Genomic DNA, 17,129 nt, shown 5'->3' with positions numbered 1-17,129 from the left:
AAGACCTCTGAGATATTTTCAGCAAATGTACTCTAAAATGTGTACTTTCAGATGCTTCTAAGAACGAGGTCAAACTCCACCACCTTTTCTAGTTATTCACATTTCAAAATGGCGTCTTTTTCGTCGTATTATGGCTATAGCTTTTGTTTTAAAGGTCCGATTTTTGCTCTCTTGGAACACCCAAAATTCAGAATCGAGATAATCGTTCTCTCAAAATTTATTGAGGGCTCAGTGCCAAAATCGATAAATAATGGTACCAACTCACACTATCATAACAAATGAGTTCATTCGTTAGTTGAATCAATAAATCTCCAACAAGTGCCATACATCGACTTCTGACTTCTCCTTGGTCACCAAGCTGTGGTGGCCGAGGCAGCTAAGTCATTGGATTGGTTTGTCAAAGGTCTCTGGTTCGATTCCCGTTGTCGACACTTTTGGTTTTTTGTTTGACGGATGAACTTTTTTTTGCAAATGAACCTCGAGAGAATAGTTCTATCGCCCATCTCGAGCTGTGTTCTCTGCGTCCGTGAATGGTACCACTATTCTCTCGACTCGAGACCATCATTCTCTCGGACTAGCGCTGCCAGTTTTGGGTGAAGATAAATGTGTGTTTTGAAAAGTTCTACAAATGTCTAGAAGAAACCAACTCGCTAAGACACAAGCCTTAGTTGATAAATTCAAAAAACTCATGTTTTCATAAACACTTCAACCTAAATTACAAAAATGGCTCTAGAAACTTCCCGTTTGAAGATAGAGCTTTGTGCTCTTCAGCAAAGTTGCTCAGAATGGTGTTCTCTACAACTTTTCTGAAGGCGCTATCTCGTCATCCCGCCAACATAAAAATTTTGAACCACCCTAAAATTTGGACCACCCTAATGTCCACCATACCAAAAGATGCCCCAATTGACCTTGATCATTTGTCCTGAAGACACCAAAGCTCTAAATCTTAACGTGTGGCCGCTATCAATTTTGTCACGCTAGATTTCGGTTTCGGACCACTGTGCATTGGTTTTTTGGAAAACCAAACGAAAAATTTATTTTTTTATCAAAATCTAATTTCTAAACCTAAACTTAATTCTTCAGTAATAGCTTCTATTAGGGGAGTTTGGGGTAATATGGACAGTGGGGGTAATTTGGACACCCCTTTAAAAATCACATTTTCTTCGGATATAAAGTGAAAACGGCAATTTAAGTGATAAGGCTAGTACTAGTAATGGCCTAGGAGTATGGACAAACCAAAAAAAATGGAATGGGTTAAGTAGTTTTGGTATAATATGTAAAAGTTTCCAAAAGCCGGTTGGCACGGCCTTAAATTCTAATATTTGAAGGTTAGGAAATAAGGTTTTGCAGGGGTTATATGGCAAAAAAGTGGACATTTTTTGTTTAAGGGGGTTGCTTGGACGATGCCTGAGATATGTACGTATTAAAATTGTGCATTTTATCCATTTTTATCATCAAAAATTGCGATTAATGATAGAACATGCTGTGGGGGTAATTTGGACATGGCTTGTGGGGTAATTTGGACATACCTGAATGTCTACCTGTCAGGCAACAAAAAAGTAACTTTCATGGTTGGATGAGTTTTTAAAGGGATTTAGATAAATTTAGAGGGATTTAATATGTCAAAACAATCAAAAAGGAATGTGAGCAATGAGAACTTTCACGAAACCCCTATTTTTTTAAATTTAGATAACTTTATTCCAATATTCGAATTAATGAAAATCTGATTACTGTACGTTTGGCGTTCAACAAGACTCTAATGTTGATTGCTTTTAATTAATTTCTTTGACTTTTCTAATTTCTATGCTGGTTTACAATAATATTTAAATTTGAAGGGCTACAGAATTTAAAATTAAAAAAAATGATATTTTCAGACTAATAAATTCTATATAAAGATTGATTTATATAAACATAAACGATACCTTATTCACTAAAAACTATACTTGTGCCTAATCCAGAATCAATGTTTAAATCATTTCAGTATTTATGATTAAATTATGTATACTACACTGAACTATTTGTTATCTTCCTATTGAATTATAGTTCTATCACAAAATCATTATTTAAACCTTTGATGAAATATTGTGAGCAAAACAACACTTCAAAATATAAAGCAATTACAAAACCAGGTTGAAGGATAAAAAACATGCTCAAAAATCAAATGTTAAACTTATTCTTCAACGTGTGTCCAAATTACCCCACAAAAGGTGTTCATATTACCCCACAAGGTATGACCATATTACCCCACAAGGCATGTCCAAACTACCCCACAAGCATAGACTAAATATATATAGATACGCCACTCCACTGTTGGGGCTGGCGACACTACCGCCACGCCAAAATTGCACCTGGTGGCAATTCACAGGTATGATGCCCTTAGGGAATGTTTGAAAAAGTTGACTTCACCAATTTCAGTTCAGCGAACAGTGATTTAATCAAAGCAACTCGGGTGGCAACTGATTTTTTCACAAAATGTCAAAACACTGGCGTTCCGGTTATTTTCATTCATGCTGCATCCGTCGACACCCTTCGCGAAAAGTTTGAAAATGTCTGAAAATGCTAAAACATGAAGATTCTGGTGCAATTATGTGCTCTTGTTCAAGAAGCAGGTGAGAAAAAGGGTCAACCGAAAAATCCTTTATAAATAATTCAGCTTGTTTTGTTTTTCGTAGTCACGTGAGTTTGCGGAAAACTATGGCCATGCTTTGGTGGAAGCGATGAAACCGATGGTTTTCGGTGCCGCGTTTGGAGCAAGCTGGTTCGGTGTCTCGGAAATAGTGCGTTTAAAACCCGAAATATCCCGATAAATCGGTCTCCCAGTTACGGTCCACCCGGTTCAGGATGGCCTCCGAACGGTACAGCTTCTCGCTGACCACTTTCAGCCCTTCCGGGAAGCTGGTCCAGATCGAGTATGCTCTGGCCGCGGTATCGGCCGGCGCGCCGTCGGTCGGTATTAAGGCCTCTAACGGGGTCGTGATCGCGACGGAGAACAAGCAGAAGTCGATCCTGTACGACGAGCACAGCGTCCACAAGGTCGAGATGGTCACGAACCACATCGGAATGATCTACTCCGGAATGGGACCGGACTATCGGCTGCTGGTCAAGCAGGCCCACAAGATTGCCCAGAACTACTTCCTGACGTACCGCGAGCCGATTCCGACGTCGCAGCTAGTGCAGAAGATCGCCACCGTGATGCAGGAGTACACCCAGTCGGGTGGCGTTCGTCCGTTCGGGGTTTCGCTGCTGATTTGCGGCTGGGACGAGGACCGTCCGTATCTGTTCCAGTGCAATCCGTCTGGGGCGTACTTTGCCTGGATGGCCACCGCCATGGGCAAGAACGCCATCAACGGTAAGACCTTACTGGAGAAGCGCTACAGCGAGGACCTGGAGCTGGACGATGCCGTCCACACGGCGATCCTGACGCTCAAGGAGGGCTTCGAGGGCCAGATGAACGCGGACAACATCGAGGTGGGAATCTGTGATGCGAACGGGTTTCGCCGGCTGGACCCGTCCGACGTCAAGGACTATCTAGCCAACATCCCGTAAATGTGGCAAAGTTTAGGCTTAACATACAACGCATTCATTATTTTTTCGCTCTGAATGATTAAAATTGGTGATCTTTTGCACTTGGTATTCAAACTCTTGGAAGGTTAATGAAACGGAAGTCGGCTTTTCCATCCACAGTGATTGAAATTGAATGCTTTCTGCATGCCGATGGACAAGATTCAGTTCTACGTTGACGCTACCAAGTAATTTGGCCTCCAGTCACGACCACTTCCACCTTTCTGGCCATCACGACCCCGATTACTGAGCAAGCATCGGCACAAATGCTGACCTCCGCATAAGAAGCTTCTGTGATTTGTGGCTCTTCACGGAACAAATCATTCGGCACATGCAGTTCCGACCTCGTTTATGCCGGAAAAGCTCATCTTTGGCCTCTGATCATCACACGAGACGCACCTTGGAACCAAGTTTTGAAACAGTTTAGAACGAATGTAACGCAGCCTTATGTCCCATTACTGAGGAACAATCAGTTTTAATGTATGTTTTCGAAATAAAAGACTCCTTGTAATAAAAAACGAACTGAATTTATTTTTATTATTCTTGTCGCACACATTTTTCACAATACCAGAATTAAACTTGATAAGAGGTCTGAATGGGTCTGAGGTACTCTGCCAGGAAGGTTTTGTTCAAAAACTACGTCCATGAAAAGAGGAGTGGGTAAGGGGGAGGGTTGTTCTAGAGTTTGTGACAGCCCATGTTAAATAGATAGGAACAGTGCGTGACAGGGGAATAGGGTCTGAAATCCCGAAAATCTCTGGACGTTATTTGAACAACCCACGGAACAACCCCGAACGGACTTGCATTCAATCAGGTTGTTGACAACATGACAGAGCGGCTGTGGATTTCTGCGAAGGCCTTATCAATCAGCGATTCGCTGGACTCACGTAATCGCCATTTCCGCTATCATCTTTCGGGCCTTCATATCGAGTATCAAACATTCAACGATTGGTCCAACCGGCTGCTGCAGATTGTGGTTATGCATTTTATAATTTTACTGCTGTTGTCTCCTGGTCAACCTGAAAAAAGGAAAACGAAATAACTGTTTTATCAGAAGAGAAGCGTTTTGGCGCTTGCTTCTATCGATAAGAGATGTTTTTCTTACACTTGGCGTGACATTTTTTCATCCGCTGACTGTCGAATCTTCTCGGTCCATCGGTGCCCTGTAGTGTCCACTGGAACTCATTCACAGCCGTCAACACCACCGTTTTTATTCCGTGAAAATTTATTTATCACAAACCAGCAATCAAAACTAAATAAGTGACACTTTTTGATGTCATCCAACTTTTGGTCGAAAGTGCAAGGGTGCTACGATTTTGTTTAACAATTTAGTACCTGTAACTTGACTATGGTGGCGCTCGGAGCGCTAAAGGGGTGTCGCCAACTGGATGTATGGAAAAATCTCGAAGTGAGACATCTAGGTAATTAATAATCTATGCCACAAGGCATGTCCAAATTACCCCACAAGGCATGTCCAAATTACCCCATAGGGGTGTTCATATTACCCCTACACAAAAATGTGGGGGTAATTTGGACACCTTTTAATTTTTAGGATAAAAATGGGTTTTTCATCAAAATTTATCGAAATGAATGATATTTTTCCGTCAAATATGGTCTCTATTATCCTCTGGTGTCATCCACATTCCTTTAAAATATCCATACAGCCCGTGACAGAGTGATTTCCTTAGGGTGTCCAAATTACCCCACACTCCCCTAGGTATACATATGGGTCATTCCACCTGAAGTGTGCAAGAAAAAATGCAAATTTGAAAATTACCATCTCCGATTCTGCTCAAATTTGGCAGAGCTGATGAGACTATCAAAACATGCAAAAATCCCGAATTTCATCCAAATCGGACCACCCCCTCCATTTTTGTACCCTCCCAAAAAATCGACTTTTTGGCGATTTTTGAGCAAAGCAACTATCTTCAAACGACGATAACTCAGGAACCACACATCTTAGAGGGTCGGTCTTAGACTCAATTTTGAAGGAAATTGGACGTAGAATCCATTTCTGTGATCAAAATTTAGATTAAAATATGTTTTCTACCTGTATTGCGCAATTGAAAACTTTAAATGGCCGTATCTCAAAACAGCCCTATTTATTTTTTGAATTTGACCTCGCCATCGTATTCCCCGTCCGATTTTACATAAGAATCACTTATCGACAGAAAGGAATATGCTTCGTTCCAGAGATATCGAATTTTAAAGTTTTGAGTATTTGAGATTACCTACATCTGCTACACTCGCCGCCTCTGCTAGATGCACTCGGGCGCGCTGATCAATAACTGTTACCTGGGTAATTCTCCGCCAACTCACACAGCAGTTGCCCCGACCCCTCTTCGATTTGCGTGAAACTTTGTCCTAAGGGGTAACTTTTGTCTCTGATCACGAATCCGAGGTCCGTTTTTTGATATCTCGTGACGGAGGGGTGGTACGACCCCTTCCATTTTTGAACATGTGAAAAAGAGGTGTTTTTCAATAATTTGCAGCCTGAAACGGAAATGAGATAGAAATTTGGTGTCAAAGGGACTTTTGTGTAAAATTAGACGCCCGATTTGATGGCGTACTCAGAATTCCGAATAAACGTATTTTTCATCGAAAAAAACACTAAAAAATTTTTAAAAATTCTCCCATTTTCCGTTACTTGACTGTAAAAATTTTTGGAACATGTCATTTTATGGGAAATTTAATGTACTTTTCGAATCTACATTGTCCCAGAAGGGTCATTTTTTCATTTAGAACAAAATTTTTCATTTTAAAATTTCGTGTTTTTTCTAACTTTGCAGGGTTATTTTTTAGAGTGTAACAATGTTCTACAAAGTTGTAGAGCAGACAATTACAAAAATTTTGATATACAGACATAAGGGGTTTGCTTATAAACATCACGAGTTATCGCGATTTTACGAAAAAAAAGTTTTGAAAAAGTTGGTCGTCATCGATCATGGCCGTTCATGGTCACCCGCGACAGACACGGACGACGAAACAAAGAGAAACGCCAAAAGTAACTTGATTATCATTTAGAAATCTTGAAATACGATAAAGCTGCTGTCAATTATTCAGATGAAACTGGCTCACAATATAAAAATCGGTTTAATATGATCAACCTTTCAAACCGTAAGGCAGATTTTTTGAAGTTATTGCTGAATGGCAATATTTTGCTACCGCACAGAGTTATTTCATCTACCACAGCCAGCTCTACATTTGTTCTCACTTCAAATAAAAGAAATAATTTGATAAAATGGGAAGAAATGAGGAATAAAACAAAAAATAGGTTGTTCAAGGTATTGATTATCTCAAAATGGTATAAAATTATAAAAATGATTCATCTTACAGAACACCAGGTAGTAATTATTCATCAGCGCGCCTGAGTGCTTCTAGCAGAGGCGGCGAGTGTAGCAGATGTAGGTAATCTCAAATACTCAAAACTTTAAAATTCGATATCTCTGGAACGAAACATATTCCTTTCTGTCGATAAGTGATTCTTATGTAAAATCGGACGGGGAATACGATGGTGAGGTCAAATTCAAAAAATAAATAGGGCTGTTTTGAGATACGGCCATTTAAAGTTTTCAATTGCGCAATACAGGTAGAAAACATATTTTAATCTAAATTTTGATCACAGAAATGGATTCTACGTCCAATTTCCTTCAAAATTGAGTCTAAGACCGACCCTCTAAGATTTGTGGTTCCTGAGTTATCGCCGTTTCAAGATAGGGGTTTCGCTCAAAAATCGCCAAAAAGTCGATTTTTTGGGAGGGTACAAAAATGGAAAGGGTGGTCCGATTTGGATGAAATTCGGGATTTTTGCATGTTTTGATAGTCTCATCAGCTCTGCCAAATTTGAGCAGAATCGGAGATGGTAATTTTCAAGTGCTGTTCCGCTTCAGATGGAATGACCCTTATTCCAATAACAAATCTTGTTATAAATAACATAAAATGTTATTGGCCTAGTATTTTCAAATATCAAAAAAAGTTATTCTTAAGTTATTTCTGTCTGCTCGGAAAAGTCATAAGAAAATATTCTCAGCAGTGAGTTCCAAATTTCCGAAACCTCCAAATTAGCATATCAAGTTTTCGTTCGATCAGTAAATGTTTTTAAAATATCTAAGTTTTTGCCTTCCTCACATTACTGAGGAAAGGCTATAAAATCACTCGAAAAATGAACTTCTCAATTAGACCTCCTAGACCCACCTTCATGTATACCTATCGACTCAGAATCAAATTCTGAGCAAATGTCTGTGTGTGTGGTGGGATGTTGATCAAAAAATTGTCACTCGATTATCTCGACATTGGCTTAACCGATTTTGTCCGTTTTGGCGTCATTCGATCCGTCTTGGGGTCCCATAAGTCGCTATTAAAAATTATGCAGTTTAGTTAAGTACTTCAAAAGTTATGCTAAAAAAACGAATTTAACAAAAGTCCGGAAGATTGTAAAAAGGGTGGTTTTTGTAAGAAAACCCGTCATGCTATACATTTTCAGAAAGGTATTCAAAAGACCTTTCCAACGCGTCCAAGACATTGAAGATCTGACAAATCTATCAAAAGTTATAAGCACTTAAGTGTTATTTATACGCTTTTTGGAGGCCGGATCTCAGATATGTTGATGAAAACGTTGTCCGGACCTCTCATACGACCTATCGTTGGATAGGTATTTAAAAGACCTTTCTAACGCGTCCAAAACTTTGAAGATCTGACAAACCTATCAAAAGTTATAAGCACTTAAGTGATATCAACGCACTTTTTGCATTTTGGATAGCACCCTTTAAATGTGAGGAAGGCGCCAACCACCTAAGGGTGGATTAAGTAATGTTTTTCATTAGAAGCCCACCTTATCGTCATCCTTTTGCAACGTGGCGATTTTGACCAAAGAACTCCCATACCAAATTTGAATAAAATCAGAACTCTTTTGGTGTGGATCCTGCTGGTTTGATGTGGAATCGCTGACCTCACCTTAAAATAAATTTAAAATGTCATCATGAACCAATCGATAGATAACCGAACGGAGCCACGTTGATAACAATGCTGCTGCTTTTGTGCTATCTCATGACAAGTTTTATCAATGTGAAGTAGGCTGAGTCACAAGATAGCACACTAGCGACGATAAGAAGTCAATGTAAGTCAACCTTTTGAATCGATGGCAACGTATTGGATATTTTCCAATGTTATTTAATCTAAAAAAAAACCTATTAGATTCTATTACTCTGATAATAAGTTTACATTTCGGTACTACTCGTCATGTTGATCAGATTGAGATTCAGCGACTGACTTCAGCATGATCCAGCGGTCGACGTCATAGCTTTGTCTAATGTGACACAATCGACTTCTATTTCAGTAGTAGTAGTTGTACGCCGTACAGTAATGACCAGATAACGCACACCCCGTGAGAGATTCTCAATCTAGCAGTCAGCAGTCACTTGAGCAGACTCAGTTCAACCGGCTTCGTGCGCGTGCTAGTTACGTTCAGCGCTCCGTTCCATTCATTGAGGTTCAAGGTCGTAATTCGCCGTCACTAAAATATATTTAAAAAAAATAAATAAAAATGCTGGACGCTCTGTCCGAGGTGCTGCAGCCGTACAAGGAGCTGGTGGGGAATGCGGCCGCGATCGTGACCGTGCTGCAGATGTTCAGCGGTTGCTTCGTTTGCAACGACATCCGCCGGAAGGGAACGTCCAGCGGTTTCTCGCCGATGCCGTTCATCGGCGGTTGTGCGCTGTGAGTAGGTCTAGGTGTATACGATTAGACTTTGACTGATGGGCAACGTTTGTGCCGTGTCATTGCGACGCGCGGTGACGGTACGCTGGATTCTTGAGTGGAAGTACTTGGAACTACAGATTGTCAAGGCAAACAGATTGGCCAATGTTTTTGGACACCAAACGCGCTGGACACCAACCGCCATTCACGTCCAGCAAAACTGGCAGTGTTGCAAGCGCAAAACATACGTTGCCAGTGCCAATTTATTTTGCATCGACCAATCTGTCTCCCTTGACAATCTGTACTTGGAACGGCATCTTCACCTGCTAGGTTTTATGCAAATAGTCAGTGATTTTTGGAACTTTATCATTAACACTTGTAGCCTCATTGAACAATAAAAAATGTACAATGTACACTAGGATGACAACCAGAAAAATTAGGCATATGTGCCAATTTTATGCCTAAATGGTTAAGGTTCAGGAGTGGCCATAGAACGTTAAAGCTGGTAACTTTTCAGGATCAACTTGGATTGCTTTGCCTTCTTCGACAAAGTTGAAGAGCGGCAAATTTCACATTAGAAACTCCCGAGATTGCCGAGAGCGTTTTGCCTTTCTTAGCTACTGAGGAATGGCTATAAAATCACTCGAAAATGAACTTCTTAATTTGACCTTCTAGACCCACCTTCACGTAATCATATCGACTCAGAATCAAATTCAAATTAAAAAAAAATCTAAAAAGATAATTGAAAGACTATTCTAAACAGTCCAAAACATTGAAGATCTGGTAACCCTATCAAAAGTTATAAGTACTCACTGTTATTTATACACTTTTCAGATGCCGGATCTCAGATATTTTGATGAAAACGTATTCCGTATTTAAAACTGAATAAAATTAATAAAAACATAAAAAACAGGGCAAATTGGCTTTAACCCTTTTAGGCCTGATGGCCCAAAAATAAAAATTTTCAAAAGTAGCCTATAATTTTCGTATGGTCCTGAGGATCATTTTCCCCACGGCGTGCCTGGAACAAAATATTATAAACCGAGATACCACATCGGAGATTTATACGTAGAAAGTTGTGTTTTACCGGCCTGAATCAGAATCTATATATGAGCAGTTCTCTACGAAATCGGTCTTTTTTCTTCAATTTTAGTTTTTGTATTTTTTAATCCGACTGAAACTTTTTCGGTGCCTTCGGTATGCTTAAAGAAGCCATTTTGCATCATTAGTTTGTCCATAAAATTTTCCATACAAATTTGGCAGCTGTCCATACAAAAATGATGTATGAAAATTCAAAAATCTGTATCTTTTGATGGAATTTTTTGATCGATTTGGTGTCTTCGGCAAAGTTGTAGGTATGAATACAGACTACACTGAAAAAAATGATACACGGTAAAAAAAATTGTTGATTTTTTTATTTAACTGTTTATCACTAAAACTTGATTTGCAAAAAAACACTATTTTTATTTTTTTTTTATTTTTTGATATGTTTTAGAGGACATAGAATGCCAACTTTTCAGAAATTTCCAGGTTGTGCAAAAAATCTTTGACCGAGTTATGCATTTTTTAATCAATACTGATTTTTTCAAAAAATCGAAATATTGGTCGCAAAAAAATTTCAACTTCATTTTTCGATGTAAAATCAAATTTGCAATCAAAAAGTACTTTAGTGAAATTTTGATAAAGTGCACCGTTTTCTAGTTATAACCATTTTTAGGTAACTTTCTCGAAAATAGTCGCAGTTTTTCATTTTTTTAAATAGTGCACATGTTTGCACACTTTTGGAAAAAATATTTTTGAAAAGCTGAGAAAATTCTCTACATTTTGCTTTTTCGGACTTTGTTGATACGACCTTTAGTTGCTGAGATATTGCAATGCAAAGGTAACAGGAAAATTGATGTTTTCTAAGTCTCACCCAAACAACCAACCATTTTCTATCGTCAATATCTCAGCAACTAATGGTCCGATTTTCAATGTTAAAATATGAAACATTTGTGAAATTTTCCGATCTTTTCGAAAAAAATATTTTCAAAATTTTCAAATCAAGACTAACATTTTAAAAAGACCAAACATTCAATATTATGCCCTTTTGATTTGTTAGTCTTGATTTAAAAATTTTGATAACATTTTTTTCGAAAAGATCGGATAATTTCACGAATGTTTCATATATTAACATTGAAAATCGGACCATTACTTGCTGAGATATCGACAATAAAAAATGGTGGGTTGTTTGGGTGAGACTTAGAAAACATCAATTTTCCTATTTTTAAACCTTTGCATTGCAATATCTCAGCAACTAAAGGTCGTATCAACAAAGTCCGGAAAAGCAAAATATAGAGAATTTTCTCAGCTTTTCAAAAATATTTTTTTCAAAAGTGTGCAAACATGTGCACTATTTAAAAAAATGAAAAACTGCGACTTTTTTCAAAAAAGTTACCTAAAAATGGCTATAACTTGAAAACGGTGCACTTTATTAAAATTTCACTAAAGTACTTTTTGATTGCAAATTTGATTTTACATCGAAAAATGAAGTTGAAATTTTTTTGCGACCAATATTTCGATTTTTTGAAAAAAATCATAACTCGGTCAAAGATTTTTTGCACAACCTGGAAATTTCTGAGAAGTTTGCATTTTATGTCCTATGAAACATATCAAAAAATAAAAATAGTGTTTTTTTTGCAAATCAGGTTTTACTGATAAAAAGTTAAATAAAAAAATCACCAAATTTTTTTTACAGTGTATCATTTTTTTTCAGTGTAGTCTGTATCCATACCTACAACTTTGCCGAAGACACCAAATCGATCAAAAAATTCCTTCAAAAGATACAGATTTTTGAATTTTCATACATCATTTTTGTATGGACAGCTGCCAAATTTGTATGGAAAATTTTATGGACAAACTAATGATGCAAAATGGCTTCTTTGGGCATACCGAAGGCACCAAAAAAGTTTCAGTCGTTTTAAAATATAAAAAAACTCGAATGACCGAAATCCTAGAGAACTGCTCATATATGAAAATAATCTATCGGTGAAAATTGCGTTTTTCAAAATTTTAGGGTTTTTTTAGTTTTGGTACAGATTTTGAATTGATCTGGCCTTATAGGTGGATCAATCTTTAAAAAATATTTGTTATTGCAAATTTGTAGAGAAATTTGTCACCTTTAAAACGCTGTTTAAGATTTGTAAATCCGTTTTAATTGTCAAAAGATATACCAAGAAAAATCAAAAACCAGAAACAAGAGAAGTAAAGTTTTTCGTAGGACAAAAGTTGCTCAAAATGACCTCCTGAATACGAGGAAAATAAAAAAAATCGAAAAATTGGGCTGAAGAGTGTTAAAAAAAGATAGTCATGAAGTATTAATTATTTGTTAAACGTGTTCAGGGGAAATGATGCAATTCTGACTGAATTTATTAACTACATAAATGTGAGGAAGGCACCAAGCACCTAAAGGTGGATTAAGTAACTTTTTTTCATGGATTGTTTTTCAAAAAGGTCAACTATAAAAATCTAGAGTTGTTTTTGAAAAGGTCCTATAAACAAATGAAAGATAATAGCTTATAGGTCCTTTAAAAAAAAAACTCTGGAAATGTACCGATGCCGAGAATCGAACCCAAGCCATTTGACAAATAGGGACCGCGCCTTTGTCCAATCGACCACCAAGGTTCGAAGATTTGTTTTGTCATTTGTCGGTAAAATAAAAATTAAGAAAATTTCAAAACTCAAAGAATGAATCATTTAGAAATTCTTATATTTAAATATTTTATGTATTAAAAATTATTTTGAAATAAGTAAAAAAAAACAAGAATTCTGAAAATAAAAAAATTGAGAGTTCAAAAGTTAAATAATTTAAAATTAAAGATTTGAAACGTGTTGTAGTTAACAAATCTAAATATTGAAAAAATAAAAAAATAAAAATAATAATTTTTAAATTTACATGCTGAAAAATTTAGGAATAAAAACGTGTAAAAAATCAGCAATTTAAATTTTTTTAAAATATTGCAGAATAGAAAAACCTTAAAATATAAAATTTCCTAAACGATTATTATCAGAATAAAAAAAAACTATGAATACGAAAATTCATAAATCAAAAGTTCAAAATTACGGCTTAGGAAAAATGTCAATACAGTTATTGCGCATTTTGCACTTTACTAGAGTCTTGCGCAGTTATTTTCATCACAGTAACTTTTTATCACAGTGATTTTTCATCACAGGTGTGTCGTTTCCAAGGGTTGTCAAGGTATGTTTTGATTTCTATTTTTGGAATGTCGGGCCATGTTACGAAAATTCTACTCATCCTTTGTGTTTCAGGACCCAATCTGAAGAGAGACGGAACAGATTCATTGGAAGTGCAAGACAGTTTTGTGGGAATAAAATGTGTGAAATATTTGAACACTCAAAAAACTTCACTTTCTTGGCTTTTTAGCTTTGGCGGTGGCGGGTTTTCCCAGCTGCGATCTCCAGTCTTTGTTGCCGGATGTAGCTTCTAAACTGCGGTTTTGAGGCTGTCTTCGACTTAGACTTCAGTGCCGGATGTGGATGGACGACCAGCTGTTGGATTCGTTTTACGCAGAAATCTTCCTTCTCTGTTGAATCGGCAGCCCTAGCGTCTGATCTGTGCTGAGAGGGCGGGCGTGCCCTCCTTGGCGTTGGAGGCGAGTGGCTTCTGAGTATTCGTCATTGGCGTTGACGGCGCGATGAGGCGCCAGACGACAGAGGTGCTCTTATAACAGTTGGATGTAGGCAAATGCCATACAGGACTAACACTGTCCAGGCCGATAAAACCGAAACGGACGCACGCTCGCGAAATCTCTGAGTTCCATCTTTTGTGCGGTCATTGATGATCAACACACCGAGGATCACGTCTTATCCATTATGACACCAGGTTGCAGAAGTCCCCTCACTACTGATGTGAAGGGTAAAATAAATTCCTGTTGGCAAAATCATGAAGTCTACTGAAAGTATTCCATAGATTGGCACAAAATTGGACATTAAAATATAAACGGTTCTTCTTCAGTACATTATATGATCTTTATAAAACATCAAAAACTGTCTAGGTCATTAAATTCATTTAGACAATTAACGAAACAATCATAATTCAAATTTTAATAACTTCCGGTATTTGAGTGTTCAGGCCAAAGGTGGAATATGGCATCAATTGAGCCTTTCTAGAAAATAAATAATAAATAAAAAAATAAAAAGTAATCTCAAAAGTTCCAACCCTTAGAATCGAGCCAGGAACCTTTTAAAAAACAGACCATCTCAATGACTTAACTGCCTCGGCCACCACAGCTTGGTGACTAGATTGGGGTCAGAAGTCGATGCATTTCACTTGTTTTGTTTTGATGGTGTGATTGAAATTCAGTTTGCCAACTGTGATGAAAATAATCCCGCAGCACTCTACTGAGGTGCAAAGTGCGCAAAGTTGACAGTTCTCAGTCCTGCAAGGCAGTGTGATGAAAAAATCTAGGCATAGCACGATTGACACAAAACTCTAGAAATTGCTGCAAGGCGCAATAAAGGCAGTTCGTTTAATTTTGCGTCTCCCAATTAATATTTGACATCAAAAATTCTCCAAAATTAGCTGTTTTTTTGTAATTGTAGGCAAAAAATGGCGAATAATAATTTACGAATTAAAGAGTTTAGGAATTAAGGAATTCAAGAGTTAAGAATCTAATAATCTAAGAATTACAGAAATTAACAATTAGAGAATTGAAGAATTTCAAAATCTCAAAAAATAAAAATTTTGAGAATTTAAAAATCTAATAATTTCAAAAGATAAAAATTTAAGAATTTAGAAATTTAAGAATTCAAGAATTAAAGAATTAAAGACATAAAGAATTTAAGAATTTAATAATTTAAGAATTTAAGAAGTTAAAAATTTAAGAATTTAAGAATTTACAAATTTAAGAATTTTAGAGTTAAAACATTTAAAAATAATAAAATTTAAAAATTTACAAATTCAAAACTTAAGAAATTCAAAAATATAAGAAATGAGGAACTTAAGAATTTACGAATTTAAGGATCTTAAAGTTTTATGAATTTAAGAATATAAGAGTTCAAGAATTTAAGAATTGCAAAATATGGAAATTTAACACCCCACGAAATCTCGGGATATGCGAAATTTAAATACAGTTTCCTACATGATTATATTCAGAATAAATAACTATAAATTCGAAAATTCAAAAATCAACAGTTCAAAAATATTGGCTTTGTAAAATACAATTTATTGAAATTTGGGTCTCCAATTTAAAATTTGACTTCAAAAATGCTCCAAAATTAACTGATTTTTTGTAATTGTTGACAAAAAGGGCGAATAATATTTTACAAATTAAAGAGTCTATGAATTAAGGAGTTCAGGAATGTAAGAATTTCAAAATCTAAGAATTAAAGATTTTAAAATTTAAAGAATTTAAGAGTTTAAAAATTATTTATTTAATTTATTTAATTCAAAACTTGAAATATTTAAAATTTAAGAATTCATGAATTTAAGAATTTAAATATCTAAGGATGTAAGATATCAGAAAATCAGAATTTAAGAATTAAAGAGTTCAAAAATTTAAGAATTGATAAATATGGGAATTCAAGAATTATATGATTAAAAAAACTACATTTTTATACATTTTATTACTTTATATTCGTGAAAGAAAGCAACTTAGGACTAATCCTTCTCCACCTCCCCAGAACCGTCCTCTTCCTCCAGCACGCCCTCCTGATGGGCGATCCGGCCATGATAAAGGCCAACGTGGTCGGTTTCGGCATCAGCGCAGTCTACGCCACGTTCTTCCTGCTGTACACCCCCCGAAATGGTCGTGCGGACTTTTGGAAGCAGGTCGCCATGTCCACGGCTCTAACGGCGGCCCTGCTAGCCTACGCCCAGGTCGAGAATCCGGCCGTCGTCGAAGACCGCTTCGGGCTGATCGTGACCATTCTGATGTTGATGCTGATCGCGCAGCCACTGTTTGGACTGGTATGACACATATTTTGAGGGGGGGTATGTTGTAGGTAGACTTATGGGACACTTTGTCGTTTACAGCCCGAGATTATGCGCAAGAAGAGCACCGAAGGACTTCCGTTTGCGATGATTCTGTCCGGAACGATCGTCGGATTTATGTGGCTGCTGTACGGCGTGATTCTGAACAACATGTTTGTGATTGTAAGTTGATCTGGAAACCAGAGTTTGACTTGACGAACTTAATTCAATTTATTTTTCAGCTGCAAAATTTGGCCGGTGTGACGCTCAGTGCAATCCAGCTGGCACTGTTTGCCATTTACCCGTCCAAGGATTCGAAGAAAAAGAAAAACTAAAAGTTATGATTAGCAGTAGCAAATTCTTTATTTTTTTTTATACACTAGCGTTAGCTTAACCTCTAAGGTTGAGTTCGATTGTCCAATGTGCCTATCACAGATATTGGTTGGACCGGTAGTATTATTGATCGACGTTCCTTAAAATAAAATAAAGTAGATGAAAAATCGCTTTGCGTTGGTTTATATTTGAAAAAAATTAAAACGCTCAAGCAAAATTTGAATCAATTTTGTTGCAACTGAGCAATTTTCCACCAAAACCGGACATGGATTTAATTTGTATTTTGACGTAGAGTACGTCTTACTAGAAGGTACTGGGACAGGAAACTGTGACGAGGAATTAGTCATTTTTGAGTTTATATTTATTTACTGGGCCTATAAATTTGTGTTTGGCATGCAGTGTTGCGTTCCTCGCGCGCTCCTGAGCGCTCACTTTTCGCTCATTCGTGAGGAGGAGCGCCGCGCGAGCTAGCTCACGTTTGCTCCGATTTTTTAGCTCGCGTTTGCTCCACGCTCGCGCTCATGTTTCGCTCACGGAGCGCTCATTTTGTATGAGGCTAATCATTTAACGT

At 37.1% G+C, this 17,129-nt stretch overlaps 2 protein-coding genes across 2 annotated transcripts; both read left to right on the top strand.

Annotated features, from left to right (window-relative positions):
* Window positions 1-2,808: 2,808 nt before the first annotated feature.
* On the top strand, window positions 2,809-3,622 carry LOC119769688 (proteasome subunit alpha type-2-like). Its single transcript, XM_038263068.1, has one exon. The coding sequence runs from the start codon at window positions 2,842-2,844 to the stop codon at window positions 3,544-3,546; it is 705 nt and encodes a 234-aa protein (XP_038118996.1). The 5' UTR covers window positions 2,809-2,841; the 3' UTR covers window positions 3,547-3,622.
* A 5,348-nt stretch (window positions 3,623-8,970) lies between these two features.
* On the top strand, window positions 8,971-16,727 carry LOC6047788 (sugar transporter SWEET1). The gene is made up of 4 exons (XM_001864765.2): window positions 8,971-9,276; window positions 15,937-16,222; window positions 16,289-16,408; window positions 16,468-16,727. The coding sequence occupies exons 1-4, from the start codon at window positions 9,104-9,106 to the stop codon at window positions 16,558-16,560; spliced, it is 672 nt and encodes a 223-aa protein (XP_001864800.2). The 5' UTR covers window positions 8,971-9,103; the 3' UTR covers window positions 16,561-16,727.
* Window positions 16,728-17,129: the final 402 nt, after the last annotated feature.

Source organism: Culex quinquefasciatus, chromosome 3, assembly GCF_015732765.1.
Source record: "Culex quinquefasciatus strain JHB chromosome 3, VPISU_Cqui_1.0_pri_paternal, whole genome shotgun sequence".
NCBI lineage: Eukaryota > Metazoa > Arthropoda > Insecta > Diptera > Culicidae > Culex > Culex quinquefasciatus.
Note: the sequence above shows the minus strand (reverse complement) of the source record. Positions and strands in the feature narration are given on the sequence as shown.

Coding starts and splice junctions, on each gene's coding strand:
- LOC119769688 (XM_038263068.1), top strand. CDS start 2,842: ATGGCCTCCGAACGGTACAGCTTCTCGCTGACCACTTTCAGCCCTTCC.
- LOC6047788 (XM_001864765.2), top strand. CDS start 9,104: ATGCTGGACGCTCTGTCCGAGGTGCTGCAGCCGTACAAGGAGCTGGTG. Junction 9,277..15,936: donor TTCATCGGCGGTTGTGCGCT/GTGAGTAGGTCT, acceptor CCACCTCCCCAG/AACCGTCCTCTTCCTCCAGC. Junction 16,409..16,467: donor TGAACAACATGTTTGTGATT/GTAAGTTGATCT, acceptor TTTATTTTTCAG/CTGCAAAATTTGGCCGGTGT.